At 38.1% G+C, this 27,985-nt stretch overlaps 2 protein-coding genes across 3 annotated transcripts; one reads left to right on the top strand and one right to left on the bottom strand.

Annotated features, from left to right (window-relative positions):
• Window positions 1-4,939: 4,939 nt before the first annotated feature.
• Window positions 4,940-18,369, top strand: lnx2a (ligand of numb-protein X 2a). 2 transcript variants are annotated; one of them, XM_037757343.1, is made up of 11 exons: window positions 4,940-5,096; window positions 7,354-7,904; window positions 12,356-12,591; window positions 12,689-12,826; window positions 13,026-13,225; window positions 13,660-14,073; window positions 14,159-14,332; window positions 15,199-15,376; window positions 15,456-15,681; window positions 16,080-16,238; window positions 17,341-18,369. In XM_037757343.1, exons 2-11 carry the CDS (start codon window positions 7,510-7,512, stop codon window positions 17,474-17,476), a joined length of 2,256 nt encoding a protein of 751 aa, XP_037613271.1. In that variant the 5' UTR covers window positions 4,940-5,096; window positions 7,354-7,509; the 3' UTR covers window positions 17,477-18,369. The 2 variants fall into 2 exon arrangements, with proteins under 2 accessions (XP_037613271.1, XP_037613272.1); XM_037757344.1 differs by lacking the exons at window positions 4,940-5,096; window positions 7,354-7,904 and adding an exon at window positions 8,509-8,769.
• gtf3ab (general transcription factor IIIA, b) lies at window positions 18,211-20,683 on the bottom strand. The gene is made up of 9 exons (XM_037757345.1): window positions 20,459-20,683; window positions 20,246-20,340; window positions 20,063-20,159; window positions 19,878-19,966; window positions 19,721-19,794; window positions 19,569-19,649; window positions 19,223-19,458; window positions 18,594-18,647; window positions 18,211-18,472 (listed from the first exon to the last, which is right to left on the bottom strand). Exons 1-9 carry the CDS (start codon window positions 20,570-20,572, stop codon window positions 18,338-18,340), a joined length of 975 nt encoding a protein of 324 aa, XP_037613273.1. The 5' UTR covers window positions 20,573-20,683; the 3' UTR covers window positions 18,211-18,337.
• Between the last annotated feature and the right edge of the window lie 7,302 nt (window positions 20,684-27,985).

The raw sequence follows: 27,985 nt of genomic DNA, 5'->3' as shown, positions 1-27,985 counted from the left end.
AATTGGTGTTGTGATTAAGTTATATTATAAGTAATGAATTGGTATTGTGATTAAGTTATATTATAAGTAATTAATTGGAATTGTGATTAAGTTATATTATACGTAATTAATTGGTATTGTGATTAAGTTATATTATAAGCAATGAATTGGTATTGTGATTAAGTTATATTATAAGTAATTAATTGGTATTGTGATTAAGTTATATTATAAGCAATGAATTGGTATTGTGATTAAGTTATATTATAAGTAATGAATTGGTATTGTGATTAAGTTATATTATAAGTAATGAATTGGTGTTGTGATTAAGTTATATTATAAGTAATTAATTGGTATTGTGATTAAGTTATATTATAAGTAATTAATTGGTATTGTGATTAAGTTATATTATAAGTAATGAATTGGTATTGTGATTAAGTTATATTATAAGTAATTAATTGGTATTGTGATTAAGTTATATTATAAGTAATGAATTGGTGTTGTGATTAAGTTATATTATAAGTAATGAATTGGTATTGTGATTAAGTTATATTATAAGTAATGAATTGGTATTGTGATTAAGTTATATTATAAGTAATGAATTGGTATTGTGATTAAGTTATATTATAAGTAATGAATTGGTGTTGTGATTAAGTTATATTATAAGTAATGAATTGGTATTGTGATTAAGTTATATTATAAGTAATTAATTGGTGTTGTGATTAAGTTATATTATAAGTAATGAATTGGTATTGTGATAAAGTTATATTATAAGTAATGAATTGGTGTTGTGATTAAGTTATATCATAAGTAATTAATTGGTATTGTGATTAAGTTATATTATAAGTAATTAATTGGTGTTGTGATTAAGTTATATTATAAGTAATGAATTGGTATTGTGATTAAGTTATATTATAAGTAATGAATTGGTATTGTGATTAAGTTATATTATAAGTAATGAATTGGTATTGTGATTAAGTTATATTATAAGTAATGAATTCGTATTGTGATTAAGTTATATTATAAGTAATGAATTGGTATTGTGATTAAGTTATATTATAAGTAATGAATTGGTATTGTGATTAAGTTATATTATAAGTAATGAATTGGTATTGTGATTAAGTTATATTATAAGTAATGAATTGGTATTGTGATTAAGTTATATTATAAGTAATGAATTGGTATTGTGATTAAGTTATATTATAAGTAATGAATTGGTATTGTGATTAAGTTATATTATAAGTAATTAATTGGTATTATGATTAAGTTATATTATAAGTAATGAATTGGTATTGTGATTAAGTTATATTATAAGTAATGAATTGGTGTTGTGATTAAGTTATATTATAAGTAATGAATTGGAGTTGTGATTAAGTTATATTATAAGTAATGAATTGGAGTTGTGATTAAGTTATATTATAAGTAATGAATTGGTATTGTGATTAAGTTATATTATAAGTAATGAATTGGTATTGTGATTAAGTTATATTATAAGTAATGAATTGGTATTGTGATTAAGTTATATAATAAGTAATGAATTGGTATTGTGATTAAGTTATATTATAAGTAATGAATTGGTATTGTGATTAAGTTATATTATAAGTAATTAATTGGTATTGTGATTAAGTTATATTATAAGTAATGAATTGGTGTTGTGATTAAGTTATATTATAAGTAATGAATTGGTATTGTGATTAAGTTATATTATAAGTAATGAATTGGTATTGTGATTAAGTTATATTATAAGTAATGAATTGGTATTGTGATTAAGTTATATTATAAGTAATGAATTGGTATTGTGATTAAGTTATATTATAAGTAATGAATTGGTATTGTGATTAAGTTATATTATAAGTAATGAATTGGTGTTGTGATTAAGTTATATTATAAGTAATGAATTGGTATTATGATTAAGTTATATTATAAGTAATGAATTGGTGTTGTGATTAAGTTATATCATAAGTAATTAATTGGTATTGTGATTAAGTTATATTATAAGTAATTAATTGGTGTTGTGATTAAGTTATATTATAAGTAATGAATTGGTATTGTGATAAAGTTATATTATAAGTAATGAATTGGTGTTGTGATTAAGTTATATCATAAGTAATTAATTGGTATTGTGATTAAGTTATATTATAAGTAATTAATTGGTGTTGTGATTAAGTTATATTATAAGTAATGAATTGGTATTGTGATTAAGTTATATTATAAGTAATGAATTGGTATTGTGATTAAGTTATATTATAAGTAATGAATTGGTATTGTGATTAAGTTATATTATAAGTAATGAATTGGTATTGTGATTAAGTTATATTATAAGTAATGAATTGGTATTGTGATTAAGTTATATTATAAGTAATGAATTGGTATTGTGATTAAGTTATATTATAAGTAATGAATTGGTATTGTGATTAAGTTATATTATAAGTAATGAATTGGTATTGTGATTAAGTTATATTATAAGTAATGAATTGGTATTGTGATTAAGTTATATTATAAGTAATGAATTGGTATTGTGATTAAGTTATATTATAAGTAATGAATTGGTGTTGTGATTAAGTTATATTATAAGTAATGAATTGGTATTATGATTAAGTTATATTATAAGTAATGAATTGGTGTTGTGATTAAGTTATATCATAAGTAATTAATTGGTATTGTGATTAAGTTATATTATAAGTAATTAATTGGTGTTGTGATTAAGTTATATTATAAGTAATGAATTGGTATTGTGATAAAGTTATATTATAAGTAATGAATTGGTGTTGTGATTAAGTTATATCATAAGTAATTAATTGGTATTGTGATTAAGTTATATTATAAGTAATTAATTGGTGTTGTGATTAAGTTATATTATAAGTAATGAATTGGTATTGTGATTAAGTTATATTATAAGTAATGAATTGGTATTGTGATTAAGTTATATTATAAGTAATGAATTGGTATTGTGATTAAGTTATATTATAAGTAATGAATTGGTATTGTGATTAAGTTATATTATAAGTAATGAATTGGTATTGTGATTAAGTTATATTATAAGTAATGAATTGGTATTGTGATTAAGTTATATTATAAGTAATGAATTGGTATTGTGATTAAGTTATATTATAAGTAATGAATTGGTGTTGTGATTAAGTTATATTATAAGTAATGAATTGGTGTTGTGATTAAGTTATATTATAAGTAATGAATTGGTATTGTGATTAAGTTATATTATAAGTAATGAATTGGTATTATGATTAAGTTATATTATAAGTAATGAATTGGTATTGTGATTAAGTTATATTATAAGTAATGAATTGGTATTATGATTAAGTTATATTATAAGTAATTAATTGGTGTTGTGATTAAGTTATATTATAAGTAATGAATTGGTGTTGTGATTAAGTTATAATATAAGTAATGAATTGGTATTGTGATTAAGTTATATTATAAGTAATGAATTGGTGTTGTGATTAAGTTATATTATAAGTAATGAATTGGTATCCTGGATTCCTAACAAATTTATATTTTGATAAGGATAATTATATCAGTAATTCATTTATATTTCTGTATGACTTTCTGTATTATTGTATCAATCGAATATAGGCTAAAAATGCTTTAAATGCTGATTAATACCTTGCTATTTTAGTTTGAGTTTTGTCATATTTTTTTTTACAAAAAACAACCACATGACAACAAATACACTACATAAATTAGCACAATACATAAAAGTTCATCAGTGTGAGATAATACATTGAATCAGTGTGATAAAATACAATACATATTGTTTATGGCAGTGCAATATAACCATTCATCTTGAAACAGCATCAACATTACAAAAAAACATTATCAGCAATATTAAATGTATAAAAAAATGCAACATAGTAAGATATGTAACTTAAAAAATGGTGATAACTCGACATTTGTAACCCATATTCAATTCAATTAAATTCAAACTTTATTGCAGACTCAAGGTCCACATAAGAAGAAAAGAAAAAAAACAACAACAATACATTACATATAATACATTACAATACAGGAAGCACTATAAAAAGTCATGATTAAAAGATATTAAAAATATAAATATTAACATAAATATATACATACATCAATGCCTTACATATATGAACTATACCAGTGCCTCCACAGCTGTGATTTGTACCGTGTAGTGCTAAATCTGATGTTGGACAACCGCAAGATTATGTCAGTCTCAGAGTGATTAAGCCGGCATATACATTTGTACATGTGATTTCTTAATACAGTTTGAAAAGTATTTATGCCTGCAGACATAAACATTTCATTTGCACTGAAACATGTAGAATATTGCAACTTTATTAAAACTCCTAATTTTACATTACAGTAATCTTTAAGAGGTCCAAAATTTTAATTTAATTTTATTTAATTTTATTTATTTAATTTATTTATTTTATTTTATTTTATTTTATTTTATTTTATTTTATTGAGCAGGCTTCTTTTTTTGTAGAATACTTTATTAAACTCCAAATTTTATATCACAGTAATCTTTAAGAGATGAGTGTGGGTCCAAAAAAAACATTTATTTTATTTAATTTTATATTATTTAATTTTATTTAATTTTATTTAATTTTATTTCATTTCATTTCATTTCATTTCATTTCATTTCATTTCATTTTATTTTATTTTATTTTATTTTATTTTATTATTTTATTTTATTTTATTTTATTTTATTTTATTTCATTTCATTTCATTTCATTTCATTTCATTTCATTTTATTTTATTTTATTTTATTTTATTATTTTATTTTATTTTATTTTATTTTATTTTATTTTATTTTATTTTATTTCATTTCATTTCATTTCATTTCATTTCATTTTATTTTATTTATTTTATTTATTTTCATTTTATCTTATTATATTGAGCAGGCTTGTTTGGTCACCCCTCTGACTCTCTCTGGATTGACAACCCTGGCAGGCCCCTCCCAGCCCGGTTGACAGACAGCAGTGGGCGGGGCCAGCGCCGCCAAAGGCACGGGGGCGTTTTCGTGCGGGTTTGCGGAACGGGCCGTTGCGGTGAATGCGTGATTGAGGTCCCGTGGCTAACAAATCGTGCCCCTTTCTGGGGCCGGAGTGCACGGCGTGGAGGAGCAGCCGGACTAGGTAATATCACATCTATCTGATTGTATCCAGTGTCTGCAGGAGCGGTGTCAGTGTGTGGCTGGCTGTGCATTGATATTGCCATTGTCGCTTCATCTGTCCTAGCTTGTGGAGGGATGGAGGCAGACAGATGGGGGGCTATGATTACAAAAAAAATGCTCTTCTCTAATCAAATGTGTGTTTGCATATAGATCATGACACTTCAGTTGGTGCATTGGGTAAATTAGGACTGTGACAGTGGAAAAAAATGATGCAAAATATCAATTAAATCAGTGTCAGTTTTTGTTGTTATCATTGCATGTCTGACTGTTGTGAAAAAAAGCATCCTATTGCAAACAGAGCAGCAGCAGCAGCAGGCCTGTTCTTGCAAGTGGCTATCAGCCTTTTTGTAGATTTTATTTTAAGATAAGAGACGATGAGATGATGGGAGGGTTTATGAAAATGTAGGGTAAGCCTGATAGGACCTGAGATTTTAAATCTGTGGCCTAAAACATCATCTCATCTTATCTGACAAATGTCATTCCTGCAGGCGAGCTTGTTCATGGCCTGCCCTGTTGTTATAAGATTAGATTGTCATCTCTGAAAAATGAAAAATCAGCAAAGACAGGTGCAGGTTCCAGGACTGTTATTTATTAATATATAACAGTATAGTTGCAATGACAATAACAGCATGGCCTTGGACTCTCACACACACACACACACACACACTCACTCACAGTGGGATTAAAAAGAGAGATATTTCACAAGCATTTGCTAGTGTGTAAAAGAATCTGTTGCTACAGAGTCCAGCTATGTTTAAAATAGATTTAAGTGCTTTTGAAGGCCGCGGCTCTAAAACTGCTGCCACAGTTGAATACTTTTACTTATTGATAAAGACTATTTGCAGGATCCTGGTAAAGCTCTTGATGCACACTTGCTTGTGTAGACTTTTATACTTGCATGTCTACAAGTCTGTGTGTGTGATGTGGTGATGTCACAGCTTTGTTATAGGAACAGAGAAGCCTTGTGTCCTCATGATTAATTCATGTCCAGCTGCGGGATAGAGACAGAAGCAGCCAGTCACACACAGACAGGAGCACGTATACTTAAAGGAGAACTAAGTAACTACCGGTCCGGTAGCCAAGGAGACAGGTTGTCACAGAGATGGGTAGCCACGGAGACGAGAAAAAGCTAAAAAACAAACCATCTCATCATTGTCTGACAAGGCTGTACCAGGGAGGAGCATCCTGCTGAGCTGAGAGGGATGCATCTGTTGTGTGTGTGTGTGTGTGTGTGTGTCTCCTCCGCATCCTTCTCCGGCTACACTCTGAATGTCAAGCCCCACTGAACAGAACAGGCTCCAGGTCGTCATGGAGACAAGAGCAGACCCCCAGCTGGAACAGAGGCAGGTAGTCACTGTGGCTTGGCTGGCCCGCTGCGAGCTGAGGCACGCCCTCTGCTGTCCACCGATTGCATCAGACCCACGGGGGGGCGGTGGGGGGAGCTCGGCTAATAGAGCGTCTGAAGGTCTGAATGGCTTTGGATGTGAAACACTGTGGAAATGATCAGCGCACACAGTGCATTAGCTCTGGGGACGCACTCTCCTCGGCGGAGTGCTATATTTCAAGACTTTGCTTTAGGCATGTTCTCTTTCTGTTGCACAGAGGAGACTGAGTGCATCTACTGTAACACGGCCCTGAACCAGAAACATCAAGTTCACTGTGGGGAATGTGTAAAGAATTGTTTTCCTTTTTTGTGTATCTCTTTCATGGACTTCCTTTCACATCCTCTCTTCTGTCTTATTTTCCCGTTTCAGATTTTTACATCCCATTAATCTCGTTCGCCTCCCTCTTCTTATCTTCTTCTCTTCTTCCTCGCTCTCTTCTCTTACCCCCTGGCTGGCACTATTTCCCCCCCACTCCCCCGTCCTCTGTTGCTTTCCCAATCCCACTTCCTCTGATCTGTGTCCTCTCTCTGCCTCAATCCCAGATAATTCCCTCTCTGTGGAATTGGAAGATTGCAGCAGGCGAGAGCAAAAGAGAGATTATACTGCCAGATTAGTGGACAGGAGCAGCAATACATAATCTCAGCACACTCACTGACACACACACACACACACACACACACACACACACACACACACACACAGTGCCACTCTCATGCAGACACGTGGGCTCACGTGCACAAAGCATTTGCCACATGAATAAATGCACATAATCAGACACTTGTTGTTTTTTCGTAACAGCTGTTTAACCCTCTTTCTTTGACCTCTGACCTGCAGGGTGATGTGCCATCAGCCACTGGGGGGCATCTGTCCTCTCTGCAGCTTCTTCATCCTGTGACGCTTATGGGATAGGAGTGCGCGTGCCCCTTTCCCAACACTGCAGCCCCACTGGAGTCATTTGTGCCAAAGCTGAGTTGTGCCGACGGAGCAGAGATGGGCAGCCCGGGCTGCGAGGTGGGTCCGGTGGAGCCAGTCCTGGAGTCTCTGTGTCCCGAGTGCGGCCAGATCCACCGCAGCTGGGAGAACCACCTTTTCAACTACCGCCTGGAAGTGGACGACGACCTGGTGTGCCACATCTGCCTGCAGCCGCTGGTGCAGCCGCTGGACACGCCGTGCGGACACACCTTCTGCGCCCGTTGCCTGCGAAGCTTCCTCCAGGAGAGGGACTTCTGCCCGCTGGACAGGACGCGGCTGCAGCTGCAGGCGTGCCGCAGGTCCAGCATACTGGTGCACAAGCTGCTGGACAAGCTGTCCGTGTCCTGTCCTCTGGCCCCAGTCTGCTCCCTCAACATGCCGCGATGTGACCTGGAGGCACACCTCAAGCACAGGTATTAAAGCTTTCATCGTAGATTCATGATTTCATGAGAGCTGTGTGCAAACACTAACACAGATCAGACAGTATGCATGCATGACAATCATGATTTCACCAGCCTGGTACAGGTAATGTAGCTATATTGGAATCAATCAGACTATTAACATGACACTAGTTACTAGTGTGTGACCTTTCTAGGTGAAAGGATTAGTCAGTTAATCGATTAGTGGATCGACAGACAATGAATCAGCAGCAGTTTCTATAATGATTACTCATTATAGTACCAACAATTCATTGGTTCTAGGTTCTCATGAGTGAGTGATTTGCTGGTTTTCTAAGTCTTCTATGGTAGTAAACTCAATACTTTTGGGTTTTGATGGTTGGTCAGAGGAAACAAGCAATTTGAAGACATCACTTTGGGCACTTTTTTCTCAATTTTTTGACATATTCTAGACCGAACGATTCGTCTATTAATGCAGAAAGTAACTTATAATGAAGACAACTTTAGTTAACTTTCTACAACTTTTAAAAGTTGCATTCAAAACCTCTCCAACCTCACGAGTGATTCATTTATGGCAGGAACTTTTAGAGATATCATACCTCTTAGTCCAGAGCGGTTAGACTTACCCAGCATCCTTTAACCTCAAGGGTTTCACACTTTGGCTTTTGGCCCGATTGGACCAGGTGCTGTGAGACCCTGAGGGGATTATTGGGCGGTAGGTCATGTGATGGAGGGATTAAAGTGGTTCCCTACCGCAGTCATGGGTTGGCTGACCAGGAGCTCCATGTTCTCATTCTGCAATCATGCTGAGCAACTTCAACACCAGAGATCTGTTCAACCATTTCTTCTGTGAGACAGCCAAAGGCAACCCTGGCCTGTGGTGAGTCAAACACGGCTTGACTTGGGATGGCACCTTTTTCTCACTGGTTTCCTCTACCTGTCCTTCTGTGTGTCTTTCTATTAAATTTCTTTCTTGCTCTCTCTCTCTCTCTCTCTCTCCTGTTTTCTCTGTTCCAAGACGGTGTGTGTATTTGCATCAGAGTTGCCATAGGGAACCCATGTTATGCTGTTGTTGCTCTTATATGGATGGAAGTAGTGTAAAGAGAGCATTTCAAAATAAATGTAGCAGTACTTGGAGAATATATGCAGCATATAGCGAGTTTACTTTGCTTGGTGCAAATCTTTTGGCGAGAACAGGCTGTGAATGTGTAAAAACTATAGTTATATCATAATCAGCGTTATTGATTTGGGGAGCAAACCTCTATATACTTCAATATTTCTGTCTGTTGCTAAGGAGCATTGCATCGGTGTTTAGACGCTTGCTTATTGACTGTATATCCACCTAACACCTAAGTCAACGAGATTTTCCTTAACAAGCTCACACTAACAAGCTATCACTAACAAGGTGTTAAAGCTTTTCTGAGTCAACTGTTTTTACCGGAGATCCCTGACACATGCTTTGGATCGTGTCTAGATGGTATCCTGCAAATTGCGAAAACTTGAGGAATACTCTTGAGAGACTTGCTGCCCGACGACCTATCCTAAAAAAAATTTTTTTAAAGGTAATTTTTGGGTCTTTTTGTCTTTATTCGATAGTGACAGTGATAGTTATGAAAGGGGGAGAGAGAGGGGATAATATTCAAACTCCGGGCCGCTGCAGTAAGGACTCAGCCTTGGTACATACGGCTGACCTTAACCATCTCACGAGAGTTTCTCAATTTCCATGTTACTTTCTAGACTCGACCTATACTTCATATCTTTAAAGCTAGACTAACTTTTGCTGAGTGATAATTACAGGAAAACAGTAAATGGTAAACATAGTGTGTAAAAAGAAGAAAAGAAGAAGAAGTGACACGAGAGGGTGGAGCTAAGTACAACCGAACGATGAATAAGACATTTTTAGTCGACCAAAATGTTACAATTAACTTTCATGACCTGAAAACACACCGTGAAAGGGTTAAAGTTGTAAGACAAAAACACGGACAACTCCCAGACCGGACAACGCCATGGTAGCGACCTGTCAATCACAAGGTAGCCACGCCCTAAAGCATACCCTGCTTTATGGTCTATTTGACTCTAAATAGGACCATAATTTACTAAATGAACATCATGCTGTATTGAAGAAGACTTGAAACTAGCGATTGAGACCATAAACTCATGTTTACAATGTTTACTGAGGTAATAAATCAAGTGAGAAGTAGGCTCATTTTTCATAGACTTCTATACACTTCCACATTGGCTTAACTTTTCAGACCATGGGGTCTAGTGAAACATAGTGTAACAGTAGCAGGAGTAGAGAAGAGTCATTTAAAGGCAGTAAAGTTACTCCGTTAATAGCATGGGTTACACAGCAATATCTGTCTAAATTTAGCTAAAGTTTACATTGGCCGCTATAAGCCACTGGTCACACCAGACCAAGTTATGTCAGCAAAATCCCCGGGTGCATTAAAGCGAGGCTGTGTTTTTAATCCTTATAAATTCAACTTTTCATTCGTGAGAAGAAAAATGTTTTATTTCACCTTTCAAAAGTCCCATAGTCACGCTTTAAGAAAAGTTTTGATAGTGTCATTTCATAGCTGCAGCCCATTTAAACTTTATTGTCAACAGTCTCCTTGTCCAGGCCTGTAAAAATCAATCATATCAGCAGAAGGGAACATCTCAGCGAAGGCTGAGCACATCACGTCGGTGTCGAGAAGACAAGAGGAAAGATAGTTTGAGAGAGATCAAACAAGGTCACTGTGAGGGCTAACGTGACATTCTTTAGTAAAGATTAAACCTTTGGCCCACGTGGGCTCGCCGCTACGCTTCTCCTGCAGACTTAGGTCTAAGATAGTAACATGAGCCAAGAGAGGGATCGGTCACTTGACATTAGATTAAAAGACGAGAGTGCCAGGCCACAGTGTTCCACCGTGGTCAAGGTGGTCTGGTTGATCTTATTACTGATGGTGTGTACGTGTGAAGTACTTTCACTGTTCCTGAACCAAGGTACTCGAATTAAAGCCTCTACCTCAACCTATTCGAGTTTTACTTATTGGTTTCCTCTCAAAACTGTTTCTTCTTGGTCTTGATGGAAATGGTCAAAGGTAGAAACGGTGAAATTATATTAGGCCAAATGGCATTACAACACCGGTTGTGATTGTTTTAAAGAGCAAAGTATCATGGGACCGCAATATCTGTTTTCCGTGGTCCTGTTTATCTTAGGAGGAGGAAATTAAGCATTTAAATAATTCAACCGGCTCGTAGCCGCCACTTACAGTAAATACTTCAGAGTCAATTAAGGGTGAGACCACATTGATCCCTTGAGTCTGTCTGTGTTTATTTTTAATTGCCTCTCAGCGAAGACTTTCTATTTGTGGGACAGAGTTGATGCATCCGTCTCCACCAGAGTTGTTGTGTTTGTTTTCAAGGAAAGAACGTCCCGGAGTGGCTGAACGTTTTTGCGACTGACCTATATGTCATTATCCAATCATTTATAGAGCAAATATGCTTAACTTATAACTTATACCAGTCTCAAATGTGAGTATTTGCTATATCTATTTGATTATCCTTAGGTTTTAGAAACTTGTGGAGTTTGAGAAATTGTGATGGACATTTTTCACTATTTTGTCGTTTCAATTACTTGTTTATAAAGTAAATAATTGATAGAAATTGTGTTTTCACAGCCTGCACATGTATAAACGTGTCTAATGTGGAATGCATACAGATATACACAATTTTCACAATATACTAGGGGTTGGAATTACCAGAGGTCCCACCATACGATATTATCACGATACGATATTATTGCGATTTTAAACATTTTGCAATAAGCTGAGTGTTGCGATAAGATATACTGTGATTTATTTCCTTTTTCTATTGCAAATTATGCAGTTTGTCAACGTGTGTTTCATCTAATAATATGAAAAGTTTTTTCACTCTGTTTGATCTTTCATTCACATATCTTGCAAATGGCCATGCCAGTTTTTCCTCGCCAAAATTTTGCATAACCTTGGAGCGATATTCAGCATCTTTCCGACAAGCTAAAATTACATGGTACCAATCGTCCATGTATCGATACAATAACACCACACAAAATATCGCGATACTTTGCTGTATCGATATTTCCCCCACCCCTACAATATACACATGGTAACATGCATCTACAAATATTCCCTGATATACTTGTATAATCTTTAGTTCATCAAATGAATAGAAAAGAATCGAGACATGCGGCAATGTTCTTTGGTATTTTCTCTCTAATCAGTGACAGATCAGTGGGTCTCCAACATCACTTCTTCACTTTGTCCACTGAATCCCTCCCAGCTACACGTGACCTTGCCCTCTGACCTTCTCTAAGGAGAGGACACACATAAAGAGTCTCTCCCTGATGGGATCAGTGGCGTCACATTAAATTAACTGATGCTGAAACCTGATTTTCTTTACACGTCAGATGGACTAACAAACTGACGCCTGTTGCTTGGTGAAAGGTGTCCCGGGACGAGGTGTCAGCAGACCAACGTGGACGGCCCGCGGTGCGACAGCGGGGACGAGCGAGCGATGGTGACCAGCCCTCCCAGGTCGCCCCGCTCCCCAACGACAGACCTGAGGGACCGCACACCCTCTCCGCCATCCGGACCCAATGAAACCAGCGGCAACGGGCCCGTGTGGACAGACGACGCCGGCCTCGACAACCCCGCCTTTGAGGAGAGCACGGAGGAAGAAAGTGAGTAGATCTGCTGGCCTTTTTTAGATTTACTCAATGACGTTAATACAGTTTGGATTGAGACAAACACTCTGGCATCCATCTCTTCTGTCTTTAGGTGTGGTAGGGTTGGAGTGTGTGGTCCCCAGGGTGAAGCGGCCCCTCAGTAATCCCTGCATCCACCTCCTCCGCTCTGTCAGCTCCACCTCATCTGGCTGGGACTGCCCCGAGTCTCCGCCTCTCTCTGCTGAAGAGGGTATGACATCGCTTCCTCCACTTTACTGAACATCTTCCTAAAGGGCTGAATGCTATAGAGATCTGAGACACTGCAGCGTCTTGTAAGAGCTGTAATCTCAGACTAGATGACAGGATAATCACATTCAGGCAACATTAGGGAGATGTGGATATTAGATTCTGAAATGCAGCGCTGTAATGTGATTTGTGTGTCCATAAAGGCTGCGTGAAGCTGCCCTCGCTTCCTGAAGGAGAGATAACTGCCATAGAGGTGCACCGGGCGAACCCGTATGTCGAGCTGGGCATCAGCGTGGTGGGGGGAAACGAGACGCCGCTCATCAACATCGTGATTCAGGAAGTGTACAGAGACGGGGTCATTGCACGAGACGGGAGGCTGCTGGCCGGGGATCAGATACTGCAGGTAAAACCGAACACCTTACCCCATTTTCATACAAGAATGGGGCTTCCAAAGCATTCTTCTGGCCAGAGCTTAAATGTCCCATATTATGCTCATTTTCAGGTACTTAATTATATATGTTATGTTTCTACTAGAGAATGTTTACATGCTTTCAATGATTAACTTGAACTACAGTAGTATCTATATAGTATTGTATATTATATTAGTAATTTACTACCTTTTTCTTTCCTATACCTTGAAAAATATTGCCGCTAAAGAGCCAAATATTTTCCTCATGAGTTGGTGGAGACCAAAATAGAGCTAATCTGAGAGTGAATGTTGGATTTACATTTGTCAGATAGCCAGAAACAGAAGACTCCAAATGAATGTCAATGACCAAAAAAATCAATTAATGCAGATTTAAACATAAATTTCCTTTGACTTTTCTTTCTCCCAAGGTGAACAATGTGGACATCAGTAACGTCCCCCACAGTTTTGCCCGCTCCACATTGGCACGCCCCTGCACCACTTTGCAGCTTACTGTGCTTAGGGAGCGTCGTTGTGCCTCCAGGGCGCCTCCCTCCTCTTCCTCCTCCACCCCGGCTGTGCCCCACGCCCCCTGCTCCACCCCCGAGGGCGCCCCGTCCAGCCCCGCCACCCTGAGAATCACCCTGCACAAGCGGGACTCAACGGAGCAGCTCGGCATCAAGCTGGTGCGGCGAACGGATGAGTCTGGAGTGTTTGTGTTGGATCTGTTGGAGGGAGGCCTGGCAGCGAAGGACGGCAGACTGCGGAGTAACGACCGCGTGTTGGCAGTCAACGAGCAGGACCTACGCCACGGCACCCCGGAGCAGGCTGCACAGATCATACAGGTGAGGATGCATTTGATTTCTCTTGGTAAATAAGGAAATATGAGTGAGAAACAAAGTTCCTGAAACACTAACTCTGTCTTCAAAGGCGAGCGGAGAGCGAGTCCACCTGCTGATTGGTCGACCCACCAAACCAACTCCTCCTCCACCGCCAAAATCAAGCTCCACCAGAGACCTCTACTGCCTTGATCACTTCCTGCCTAACCACAGCTGCACTCCAAGCCCCGTGCCCATACACCTTTCCCGCACCAGCACTCACAGAGTGAGCAGATGTGTTATATATCTATGTGTGTGTGTTTGGGGTTATTTTGACTTTGTAACCTCAACATGCAAGTGTTGCAATTTAAAGAGGACCTATTATGCTTTTGTGCTTTTTCCCTTTCCTTTAGTGTGTTGTATAGTTTTTTGTGCATGTAAAAGGTCTGCAAAGTTACAAAGCCCAAAGTCCACGCCAAAGGGAGTTTTTTCACGTGGGCCTTTTCTTCCGTAACGTAGTGATGTCACCAAGTAATATATTTGCATAATACCTGCCTGACGGCTAGTTTGGCACGCCCTCAAACAAAATTAGTTAGAGCACAGCTGGAGCAGAGTCTGAAGAGTTTGGATCGGTTGATCAATCACAACAGAGTGGGCTAACTGACCAATCAGAGCAGACTGGGCTTTTCGGGAGGGGGCGGAGCTCAAACAGAGCGTTTCAGACAGAGGGTGAAAAGAGGTGCTGCAGCACAGCTGGTATGAGAAAAATAAAGCATTTTTTTTAACATTAAAGCATGTAAAAAAGTTCTAGTAGAAACCCAAAATACAGTATGCACCTGAAAATGAGCATAATAGGTCCTCTTTAACATTCATCTGTAGATCAGAGGAACGTAGCTAATGATATAGGGTGATCAGGACTCATTATTTTCAGGGGGAGGGGGGTTTAAAGTCAAATAGTTTATTGTCATACTATCTATTTATTTTATATATGGAATAACAGGTTAAGTTCAGAATATAAACATACACATATATTTTTGGTGCAAATGAGTAAAAAACTGAAAACAATGATGTACAAAGAGTAAGTTCACATTTTCTGTTGTGGTGACTGAACCTGTGTTTGTGTATGTGTTGCCTCTGTGTGATTCTACCCAGGACCTTTCCCAGTGTGTGTCCTGTAAAGAAAAACACATCACTGTGAAGAAGGAGCCCCTCGAGTCTCTGGGCATGACTGTCGCAGGAGGGCGGGGCAGCAAGAGCGGAGAGCTGCCGATCTTCGTGACCAGCGTCCAACCACACGGCTGCTTGTCGAGGGACGGGCGAATCAAACGAGGTGAGCGCCCCCTCAGGGCCAATTCAGGTCAAAAACATTACATCAGAAAACTACAGCATCTTCTTCCTTTCTCCTTCAGGTGACGTCCTGCTGAGCATTAACGGGCAGGACTTGACGTACCTGAGCCACAGCGAGGCTGTGGGCACCCTGAAGGCCAGCGCCGCCTCGCCCTCGGTCCAGCTGAGGGTGCTGGAGGTCAGCATGGTGGAGGAGCCCGACCACGACGAGCTGCTGCCTCACACGCATGACAGTGACTTTGATGCCAACTGGTCCCCCTCATGGGTCATGTGGCTGGGCTTACCCAGGTGAGAGTACTTCCTCTCTTTTTCACTTCTTCTTGGGGTCTGGGCGGTATGAACTGAAATATATTATCAAAATAAATTGTCACATTTACCGTCATGATAATAAATGTAACATGTTCTTTGATATATCAGTGTATGATATTGTTTGTCCATGTTAATTACTCAAATGTTCAGGCTTTGGACTGGGCTTATTGGTTGTTTGAATGTCTGGTTAGATGTCATTTTATAATTATTTGCAAATTGTAAGAGGTGAAATTACCCCACTTGTAGATATCTTCCTCTACTTTTAATAGATTTTAAGAGTCATAATAGACAATTCTTTTTAGAGATGAAGCAGCATCTTTGCTCCTTGAAGGATAAAGCCGGCTCTACTACCTGTTCACTCTGCTGTCTTCTTGCAGCTACCTGCACAGTAGTCATGAGATTGTCCTGCGAAGGAGCCATCCGGGCAGCTGGGGCTTCAGCATCGTCGGGGGATACGAGGAAAGTCACGGCAACCAGGCGTTCTTTATCAAGACCATCGTCCTCGGCACACCTGCGTACTACGACGGCCGCCTCAAGTGAGTGATAAGTTATTGGTCACGTGACTGTCTGTGGCTTCTGGTGGTGAATTGGCAGGTAGATAAACCGTGACCTCCAGTTGGTGGTTGATAAGAGTGGCGTGATGATAGGCCACGCCTACGGAACATTTTATGTTCGCTGTCTTTTTCTGTCTTAACTATTTATTTTAAAAGTATACCTTTTAATATTAAACAACATTATGATCATTAAAATTCAAGACAGAAGACCTGTTTATTTGAGAATTTGAGTTAAAGGTCTTGCATTTGTGTATCAATCGTGAAAATATAAATATTTACTGTACTCTTATATTTCTCTCTTATTGAATAAGGTCCACTGAACTTCATAGACGTGGCCTTTCTGCTCTGTCATCAGTATCTTATCTATTGTAATTTTGCAAACAGCTACCAATAAACCCCATCTTTGTACACATATTATATGAATATTTCATAACATAATGCTATGCTATTGTAGGTTAAAAACAAGCTAGGTAAACCCTGTTCTGCCTTTCAAAAGTAGAGGTGGAACATTTAGGAGGCTTTCACATCAGGGACCCGGGCCCAGAGCCCAGATCCGAGTACACTTGACCCCAAAGTCCAGTTCGTTTGATTAGTGTGAACGCTCCGCTCTGTGCATTTTGTCTCTTTTTTGGCAAATTAATTATACTCAAAATACGAGTGTAAGGAGGTGGAGAGCGAGTCTGTAATCATAACTGTATATAAAATGATTTAAGAGGCGCTGGATTATTTACACAACATTATTATATGTGTATCAATATTTCATTTTTAAATATATTGTGACACCCCTAGCTGGAACCAATGCATTTTTGATATTTTTGCTTAAAAATGTACCTAAACAATTCTCAGATTTGTTGCCAATAAATTTATTATCGATCGATTAATTGACTAATAATTTCAGCTCAAGTTCTAATTAATTGTTGACAATAACAGATAAAGAAACAGCCTCATCCTTTAACTGTATTTTCAAGCTTCCTGCCACACCAATTGTTTGTCATCTCAAATGTCTTCATAATGTAGAGCTGTTTGAATGGCTGTCATGTCCTGTTTATAATCCATATTGACCTGTCTCTTGGTGTTGCCCTAGGTGCGGTGACATGATCGTGGCGGTCAACGGCCTGTCGACAGCGGGAATGAGCCACTCCGCGCTGGTGCCCATGCTGAAGGAGCAGCGCAGCCGGGTGGCGCTCACCGTGGTCTCCTGGCCCGGCAGCCTGGTATAGATCAGGAGCAGGCTGCGCACCACACCGAGTCCACCCAGAATGTTCTATATCGGGAACGACCTTGGCCAAAGTGAACTGGTACACGCTACTGTACATCGCTCCATACCGGGCTTAATCCAGGACCAAAAGCATTCAGAACTGTAGTAGACCCAGCAGGACCAAGCCTGTCCTGACCAGGTGGGAACTGATCCAGATCGTGCCACGTCACTCGACAGACTGCACTCACAAACACACTGCTGTGTTCATATGGTCATGTTGTCATCACTCCCGCAGGGAGGAATGGTACTGCAACTGTTAACAGGCGATCTGTGTGCCGTGTTCACCTCACCAGGCAGTTGTAGAAACCAGGGCTGTATTCAGGTGGATGCATCGTTGCAGGTAGAGATAGAATATTAAAATTAATAAAGTAGCCTGTGATCCTCTTTGTCATCTAGGATAATGACCTGTAATCACTTTAAAAATGAAGATGTTCTGCAACACCAGCGCTGTATCCAGCTGAATAAGCCTCAGGCCTTATTAGAAACCTGCCGCACCCTGGGGGCTCAACTGCCCTTAGGCCTCATCACCATGACAACCAGCTGTCCCATCAGCTGGAGTTTTATACATGTGTGTGAATGTGTGTTCTGTTTGTTTAATAAACATTTCCTTCAAAGGATTGACGGCTCTACGGCATGATTTTCCCACTTTGCTAGTGGGAATGGTCAGTTTATCAGGAACGAGAAAGATTGCGAGTATAGTGCTGTATTAATGAGGCTTTATTTTCTTATTTGCATAAACAAAGGATATCAACAGAAACATTGTGATTTGCTTCACCATTAATGAACATTTACAAGCCATTTTTTTTTTTAATATAATGCAGCCTCAAGATTTGTTATCCTTTAAAGTTGTGTTGCGCAGCTTCGCAGTAAGCTTGTTGGTCTCCGCTTGATTGGCTGCAGCTGCCAGATTGACCTTCTGTGCCAGATGCCAGGGCTGGTTCTTTTTAGGATGCAGTTTCTGGAAGGGGAACAAAAAAAATATAAATATATATATATAAAAAAAATACATAAGGACAAGATGGAGGGGAGAAAAGTCATATTTACTATAGAAAAAAAAAAAGTTGACAAGGACACATTACCGTCGGCTTTTTCTTTGCTGGGTCATGCACCACTGCATGTCGCCACAGGCTTTCCTGATTAACAGAGAGACCAGTTACCAACTACACTGTTTGATTTCATTTAACAACAGATCACCCAGAAATCTCAAAAAACATCTCACATGTAGTGGGTCTAGCCATGTATATAGTTTCAGTTTTTAATGTGCTCAGTTTTTTGTTTTTTTAAATATCTGCCACTACACAAGTAATGAAGGTAACTGCAATTGAGTTTGTGCTGCTCAAAACACTGAAAAATACATTTCAATAAGCAGTGCATCTTGACAAAAACATTTTTCTGTGACACTGGTAACCATTTCCTCTGTAGAAAATAGTTCAAGAGAAACTAATTAATACAGTAAGGTCTAGATTTCATCACTGCAAAGAAATGATGATATTTTTAGAAGAAAAAAAAAACACTTTTTTCACCACTCTGACCACCACCAACTAAATTCCATTCACCTCTTGTTGTGTTGGGGTTGTAGCAACATGTCAAATGTGCATATTAAGTCAAGTAAAAGCCAAACTATCAGCGTGACTGGATACCACTAGTTTAAGAAAGTAGTTTGTGATTTGGACCAAACATTTAATATTAAATTGAAATGCAGATTTACCTTCATGGCAAAGCTCTTCCCACAGCCAGCAAACACACAGCAAAAGGGCTTCTTGCCCTCATGGTCTCCCAGTACGTGACTCTCCAAGTTGAAGCGACGAGTGAACTTTTTAGCACACCCTCTCCTGGGGCACGACAGCTTCCTCTTCTCCCCCCCGGAGTGGACACGCAGCTCATGCTGCTGCAAGAACCAGGCGTTGTTAAACAGCTTTTTGCACTCTCCACACGGCACCTTGACTGAGAACAAGAGAAGTCTTTAAAATACAGTTGCTTTGTGACTCAAACAGCTCATGAGTAGCAGGATATAGGATGCAACTAAAACAGTGTTCCCAGCATTACATTCATACCTTTATGTTCTTTTCTGTGCTTCAGATATTCGGTCCACGTCTTTCCCTGAAAAGGACACGCTTCATTCTCACAGGGGTAACCTGGAAGCAGAGAGATTTGTTAAACACACAAATTAAAAAGGAAATACAATTCCTTCTAGTTATCAACCAACCTTGATGCAGTTTCTCATGATGCTTCAGTTTTCCATGAGAAGGGAATTCTCTTGTGCAACCACTGAAAGTACAACTAAATCAAAAGATAAATAAGATTTGAAGATGGCCAAGGACAGATACACATTACAGTTATTCTTGCATCAGATAGTCACTCACTGAAATGGCAGAATCTGTTGGTGCTCACACGTATGTGCTTTCAGTCGGTTCCTCTTGTTGAAATCCTTCCCACAGCCCTGATGGTCGCACTGAAAGAGAACAAAAGCAAGCCAGTACATCATCACAGTAAACACCTACTTGTGGCAAAGTAAGAAAAGAAAAGGCAAACTGTAAGATTATTGCACTTTATATCGCTTCTCCTGGTGCTGGTGAACTCGAGCCATGTGGTTCTTCATGCTGGTGTTTGTGACAAAGGCCTCAGAGCATCCATCAGCCAGACACCTGGAGACCAGAGCGGGTAACAGTTCACACCAAAGGTCACATTTTACTACTCCTAGTTATTTCAAATAGGGAATATAGAGGCTTACTTGTGTGGTTTTTCCCCACTGTGATTGAGCTCATGTCTGGTGAGTTGGTAACGAGTGCAAAAGCTCTTGTCACAGTTCTCACAGGAGAACGGTTTCTGAGGTTAGGGAAACATAATCCCAACAAACAAACACAATATCGACTATTATGTAATGATGTGTCCACTTTCTCTCATGTCATTTGTTCGGTTTGTGGCGTCTTAGCAGTTCACTTACCAATCCTGTGTGTTTGCAAAGATGAGCCTCTAGCTTCCATGACTTACTGAACGTAGCTTTACAATCAAAAAAAGAGCAAACAAAGCTTTTTTGACTTTGCAACCTCTCCCCCATCTTTAATTTAATTTAATTTCAATGTCAGATGTGGTGTTGTGGTTACAGACAAAACTAGTAATAAAGGGGCACGACACTTACTGACCTGCAACCAGCAGCTCACCTGTGCTCAATTTATCTTATTGGGATGTACCAATTAGAGCAGGAAAAGAGGGGTGTCCTACCTCACTGAAGGTGGAAAAGTATGCAAGAGATTTAACATTTAAGCATTTTTACTACAACAAATGGATATGCTTTTTTTACACACATTTATAAAACCTCTTGTTCAGCAGTTACTCAGCTGTGCAGGACTGTAGCACAGGTGATGCAACATGTAAGATGCTAGAAAATGATTTAGGCCCCTGAGTTTAACAGTGATACTCAAACATTATAAACGTCCATGACTCTTTCCTCCACATTGATTGATTCAGGCTTTAAAAATGTCACCCAGGCTCCTTGCAGTATGCCTTCCTATCTGCCGATCTGCTGTGTGTGTGCGTGGTGCGCAAGCAGGGAGAGAGGCGACTGTCTGTCTCCATTAATCACACACACACCGAATTTACTGCCGTAATCTTAATCTTATCAACCCTCCAATATTGTTTTCTGATAGGTGTGATTTATTGTTGTCAGAAAGTAGTCTTCACTGAGATCCTTTGTGACCCATAAACCTGAACTAAATCAACCTTTCTCAGCCTTTAGAGCTACGCTATGGGACTATAGAAAGAAGAAATGACACATTCTTTGAAAATATAATTCATATAATTCATCAGCAAAGAGACCCACGATCGCTCAATTCAATACACTGATTTGCTGCTACAGCCTTACTTGGAACCCCAGTGCATTATTATTATTACTATTAATTAATAGTATTATATAGTATAATATAATAATAATAATAATAATAATAATAATAAATAATAATAATAAATATAATAATAATAATATAATACTATATTAATAGTATTAATATTAATGAATATTATTATTATTACCCCAGTGCAGAGCATTATTTATGGAGAAGAAGACAATTTATTTCTTCTTTTAAAAGTTACATAGTTGAGCAACCTGATGTGCCAAGTGGTTAGGGCGCATACCACATAGGCACAAATGCCCTGAATGGCAAGTCGTAGGTTTGATTCCCAGCTGGCAGGACTATTTGCTGCATGTCATTCCCCTATGCTCTTTCCCCCCATTTTTGTCAAATGGTTCCCAGTTTGGGTGGCGGGGTACTGCTTTAAAGGATCAGTGTGTAGGATTAGTGGCATCTTGTGGTGAGGTTGCAGATTGCAACCAACTCCGCTCACCACACCCTTTCCGAGTTTGTCTACGGTGGCCTTCAGGTAACTTAAAAACATGAAAGGCCCTCTCTTGAGCCAGTGTTTGGTTTGTCCGTTCTGGGCTACTGTAGAAACATGGTTGTGCAACATGGCGGACTCTGTGTAGAAGGGCTGAAGGGCTCATTCTGAGCTCACAAAAACATAATTCAGGTGATTATATCCCCCTAAATCCAAAACACTGGACCTTTAAGTCAATGTAAATGCTAAAACTGCCATTTAATTAAAGCAGAAATTCAAATATTAAAGATTATACCAAACTGCTTAAGGCGAGACAATGTAACTTTATTACTGGTTAACATTCTGGGTAACAATAGCACAACTACAGAAGAGTCATAAAGTCAACAAAACAAACAGTTAGTAATATCTGCTAATACAGGGTCGTGTCTAGAAGGGAGCCTGCAAATTGCGAAATCTGACCTGAGATCTGCAAAAATTTGCAAAAACTCTGGATTCGCTGCCTGACAACCTATCCTAACCTCAAGGTCAATGCCTAACCTTAACTAGGCTATTTGAGGTCAATACTTTAACAATCTCGCAAGAGTTTCCCCAGTTTGCGGGCTCCCTTCTAGCCACTACCCTAAGTAAGCCTGTAACAACAAACCCCCTGAGTGTATTGAATTGAGCAAGAGTGCGTTTGTTTATGAATTTAACTTTTCATTTGTAAGGGTTATTTTTTCTTTCAAAACTTATGTAGACTTGCTTTAGATAACAAAAAGACAGCATTTTAAGGCGTTATAAAAAAAGACAGAGACAATCCAAGAACACTATCTGCTTGTCCAAACATTAGCAATCACCCTCTGAGCACATGCCATGCTCTCATAGTGAAACCTTTGACTGACTTTTTGTGAATAAGACCTATTGAGAGCCTGTTGGGCGTTACCTCGGTGCCCTCCCACGCTTCAGGTGAGCACGCCTGGGTCAGTTGACACCATTATCAGCCTCCTGCTCTTCTCATCCGGCCCCCCCCCCACCTCTGCTGTCAGGGCCAGGATCAATACAGCTGGCCCAATATCCACATATATGACCATGCCTCCCCCAGTCTCTGATAACCACACAAGCTCTATCACCTCACCTATCAGCGTAACAGAGATACACTCTGTTTGGCCTGCAGTGGGATTTCCTTGAGCTTTTGTCAAAGCTCCAGGCCTTTCCCAAACACACACACACACACATGATGTGGACACACAGTCACACCCTCGCTTTCATCACAGTCACAAATATTACGCTCAAGACCACTGAGGGCCTCTTTTCTTCAAAGAGGAGGAGAGTATGAGGGATGGTGAGGTTTTGGAGAGGGAGGGGGGTAAGGAGAACAGAGTTTAATTTTTTTTGTTTAAAGGCTTCACCCCAATACAAAACAATTTCATATAGTGGAATTTTTACTTCAGTATTTAATTTTATGTTACCTCAAGTCCACTTAATTTCAGAGGGAATATTTTATTATTTACTCTACTATATTTATCTTTTAAATTAAATATTAAATACATTTTAATGACAGTATGATTACTTTTAAAAATTAAGATTTTTGTACAAATGTATGATGAGCTTATAAAATATGATGATGAATGTTATAGACTCCTATTTTTCCAAATTAGCTCAACCTCAACCTGCCACTAAAATAAAAAAGTGACACATGAATGCATCAATAAGAATAATAATCAACTCAAATCTGGTAAAATCAACTATATTTATATAATATCACACATCACAAATTTACCTCAAGAGGCTTTACAATCGTTATTATATATATATAATATAATATATGTTAATTATCATACATATAATATTTGAACACTTGGTCCATTCTGCATAACATGTACTTTTATTTTTGATATTTCAAGCTCATTTTTCTGACAAAACTTTTGTACTTACGCTTAAGTATGATTTTGAATGCAAGATTAAAAACTTTGATATTTTTACTGTGACTCAAATAAAGGACCAGACAGAGAGTTTTTGACAAATGTTTTTTTTAAACAGCAAAAAACTAAGAGTCCCTTTTATTCTACATATTCCTCAGAACACATTGCCAACAGTTATAGGGACTATTTCTTCAGCAGCTCCAAATAGGAGTGTCACGATATCGAGGAATTGACAATAGCCGTGATATCATGTAAATAATACACATTTTGTGTAATTTAAATTATTAAATAATAATTAAATTATTTTAAATATTCTTTTAAAACCCAACTCAATACCTACCTTAATTCCTTGAACTGTACCCTCCTGTTCTGTTTTCTTTGGTTGACTTCTGGTTGTATTTAAGTTTTCCCCTCTTGTGTTTTTATTATGTTTTATTGATTCTTTTATATAGTATTGTTCTTTTGCCAATGTACAGCACTTTGGTCGACTTCTGTTGTTTTTAAATGTGCTCTACAAATAAACTAAACTTTAAACTTATATTTACAGTTATGGTTACAGACTCTTTCTCCAACTCCCTACACTCGTATTTTGAATGTAATTCGTTTGCCAACAAATAGAAAAAATGCACAACAAACAAAGTGAAAGATTAATTTAACTGATAGCATTACTTATATTTTTTCAAATTTTCTAGAGATACCACGATAATATTGTTATTGTGAATTATTTTGGACCCAAAAATATCCATGTGGCTCGAGAACACTAGAAACAAGTGTAAGAAAACATTTTGTAATTTGGGTGAACCCGCCCTTTAAATTAAGTGTGATCAGGTGAGGCTGATCAATTGTGAAATTTCATATCGTGCAACATTTCCACACACAACTCCTCTTGCATCAGCGGTGTCCATATCCAATTATCTACTATGTGTGTGTGTGTGTGTGTGTGTGTGTGGTTAATATGTAACACCGCGGGTCGATACGGCTGCTGGCTGAGCTGACAGACTCAATCTGTGTGTGTCAAACATGTGTGATTAAGGAGTTCATAGTGCTCCACGGCTTTTATCCACCATCCTCGTCTTTGTGCCCTCCTCCCTCTCGCTTGCTTTCTCTCCCTCTCTCTCCTTCTCTGTTTACTTTGTCTTCCTTCAATCAGTAACTCCCATGAGTCAGTGCCACACACACATGACACTCTGGTGTATCTGTGAGAACACACACAAAGGACTTACTGTAGATGTATAGGCAGGGTTGACATCATATCATGCTATAAGGAGAAATCTAAAACAGTATCGATTCATTAAAATTGAAAAAAAAAAATAGAAATTGAAGCAGTATATACATGATGAATGATTTTCAATCCACTATTTAAGTGCTCCTTGCTAAAAGCTGTGGGAATTTACAAAAACATAGAGGCACCATTCGCCTTATCTAAATACTACGAGCTAAATCCAGATCAATACCAAGGGCTTTGGCTGCCAACCCGCTCATTGATTGATTGCATTTCATTTTTCCATCTGTTTTTTTCCTGGTTCTCCTCAGGTTGTTGGATACTTATTACTCTGTCCTGATAAGACCCGTGTCTGAGCTCCCTGACCTCATGGCCTGCAGGGTTATGAGGGTGAACAAAGGTTTATCTCAACACCATTGTCCAGGACAGGATTAGTGTCTTTCCTCTTTTTGAATAGACTTATATCTCTTCTATATCTCCTGTACTCCGAGAAATTCAAGTAATGCATCCACAGAAATTAAATATAATCCTTCATATAGTGATTCACTGTTGGCCTTCTCCCTCCGGGTCTCACGCGCACACACACACACACACACTTGATCCTGTCAGCTGCTCCCTATCTCTGTAAACTCGTCCTAATTCGTGTAAATATTGGGTAAAGTACTGAGGTGCGATGAGATAACCTATTTGTCACATAACCAGCCAGCCATTCAGCCTCCACTGATTAAACAGCACACATCAAGTGCTCCATACACACACACCGTGACAGGCAGTTCACACACAAACACACACACACACGGGTATGACTCATATGGATTTTAGTTTTATCCAGAGGAAAATACAAAAAAAAAAAAAAACATATAAAGATGTTCTTGAAGAAGGGAAGAATTTCACCATTTTGTCACCTTAAAAGATGAACCACTATAACTTCTACCCGCTCATTCACAAAAGACAACAAAAAAGGTTAACAAAGGCAATGTGTATTGCAGCTGATGACACAGATAATTTATTAAAAGTGCCATTCTCCCTGGCTATATCATGATTTGCCCAAAATCCAAACATATGTCAACCAAAGTTGTGACAAGTCGTATGTATAACATATCCGTCTTTATTTTCCCAGGTACGTGTGCACATACAAGGAATTTGACTGTTTTTTGTTGATGTACTTGCAGAGAAATAGAAATACCAGCAAGGATAAGAAAGCTGGACAAATAAAGGTAAATAATATAGATGGGACTGTTATGTAAGACAAGTAGTGAAAAAATGGTGTTTAATATTATTATATTATATAAAAAGCACCAATGACTAACAATAAAATAAGAAATAAAACGTCTATATAGCCTATAACTCAAGTATTCTGTAAGTTGTAAACAATACAAATACTGCAAAGAAATAAATACTGAATGGATATACAGGGACTGGATGATTATGTACAGATGTGAAGATGATTATATACTGTATGTAGTCTCTAGGATTTATACTGACAGTGACAGATGATATGTACATATTTAAAAATGTGTGCATTAATAAGACTAAAAATGATAATCTATAAGAGCAGCAGTGAATATTTTGGTGTTAGAGGGCTATTGACAGTGTATGACAAAATATGGTTCACAATCCAATAAAGCACAATTTTGACACTCATTAACTCCATTAATAACATCCCAATTCAGTTTTTTACAGTAAGGTTGCTTTCATTCAGCAAGGAGCCTGATGTTTATTCTAAGCTTGACACATATCCTGGTGACCACTGCCACCTACTGTTCTAGTACCGCAGAAACTCTACCTGTGGCATCCACTATAAGAAAGGGACTGAATGATTTGTCATACAGTATCTCCTTTGGCTGATATGTTCAACTTGGCTTGAGGTACTCACAGCCACCAATCCAGTGGCATACTGATGCCTCCAGTCCATATACAATTAACTCCTTAGTACCCAGTTCCATTTTATTTCCCCTTTAAGTAGTTTTATGGTTGAAAAAAAAAGCCCTTTTCTTCTACTGTCAGACAGCATCATAAACATTTTCTGTATCTGCTTGCTTCAAATCTTAGTTTAAGGGTTATGTGATATATGGTGATACTGAGGGTTTTTATATGGCTGCAATAACCAATAATATTATATTTGTCTTGTGCATCATTTGATACATTTCCCCATAATTCAGGCTGATGTGCGTCATCTTTAGAAACTTCAGAATCTCCAATAGAGTTCAGTATAGAGCTCTGTGGGTTTCAGCAATGTTTTGCTAAACAGCACGAGTTTGTAATGACTTCTGCACTGTCAGGGGGTGAAGAGGTTTAACTGCAAGTTACCCTCTGAAACTGTGGACACCATCATGACTGTCTTATATTAGCTTAACTGGGCAACTTCAAATGACACGTACAACCACACAGGTGTTCTCAATTACATCTGATCAGAGCTCTACTCAGATTGAAGCATCATTCCCACTTGAACAATAAAGGTGCAAGTTGTCTTATTTTAACAGAAGGAACAGGAGATCATGGCCTGTACATACCCACAGTGAGCCTTATGTATAATACAAAATATACTGTATTATATTTATTTGAAGGGAAATTGTATGTCTCTAAAAACACTGAATAGGTCTGTCATCTTTTCAAAACCAGTTTAATTTAAAATGAAATAAAAACCCACAGTGAGGACTAAAAATCGGCAAGTTTAAGTGAGAACACCTGTGAGGGCTTAGTAGGACTCAGAGGGAAAAGCAAAGGTGTTACCGATCACATTAACGATGGCTCGGTTCTATTCAAGTGTCCCAGTATGACATGTCAGCAAGTGAGCATGCACAGTATCTGGACCCTGAAACTGTTTATTACTTAAACTAACTTTTCATGTATCATGTCAAAACATCTTCAAAGTAAAAACATTTGCATCAAAAGGCTTGATAAAGATTCAAGTTGCTCTGCTTTAATAGATCCATTGTCTATACACACTAAAACAGCAAGACCTAATCAGGAAATTCAGTGAAAACACCCATTTGTGAGGTATTTAATTGGTGCC

Source organism: Sebastes umbrosus, chromosome 21 (assembly GCF_015220745.1).
Source record: "Sebastes umbrosus isolate fSebUmb1 chromosome 21, fSebUmb1.pri, whole genome shotgun sequence".
Lineage (NCBI taxonomy): Eukaryota > Metazoa > Chordata > Actinopteri > Perciformes > Sebastidae > Sebastes > Sebastes umbrosus.
The sequence above is the reverse complement of the archived record's forward strand: the minus strand, read 5'-3'. Positions and strand labels throughout refer to the sequence as shown.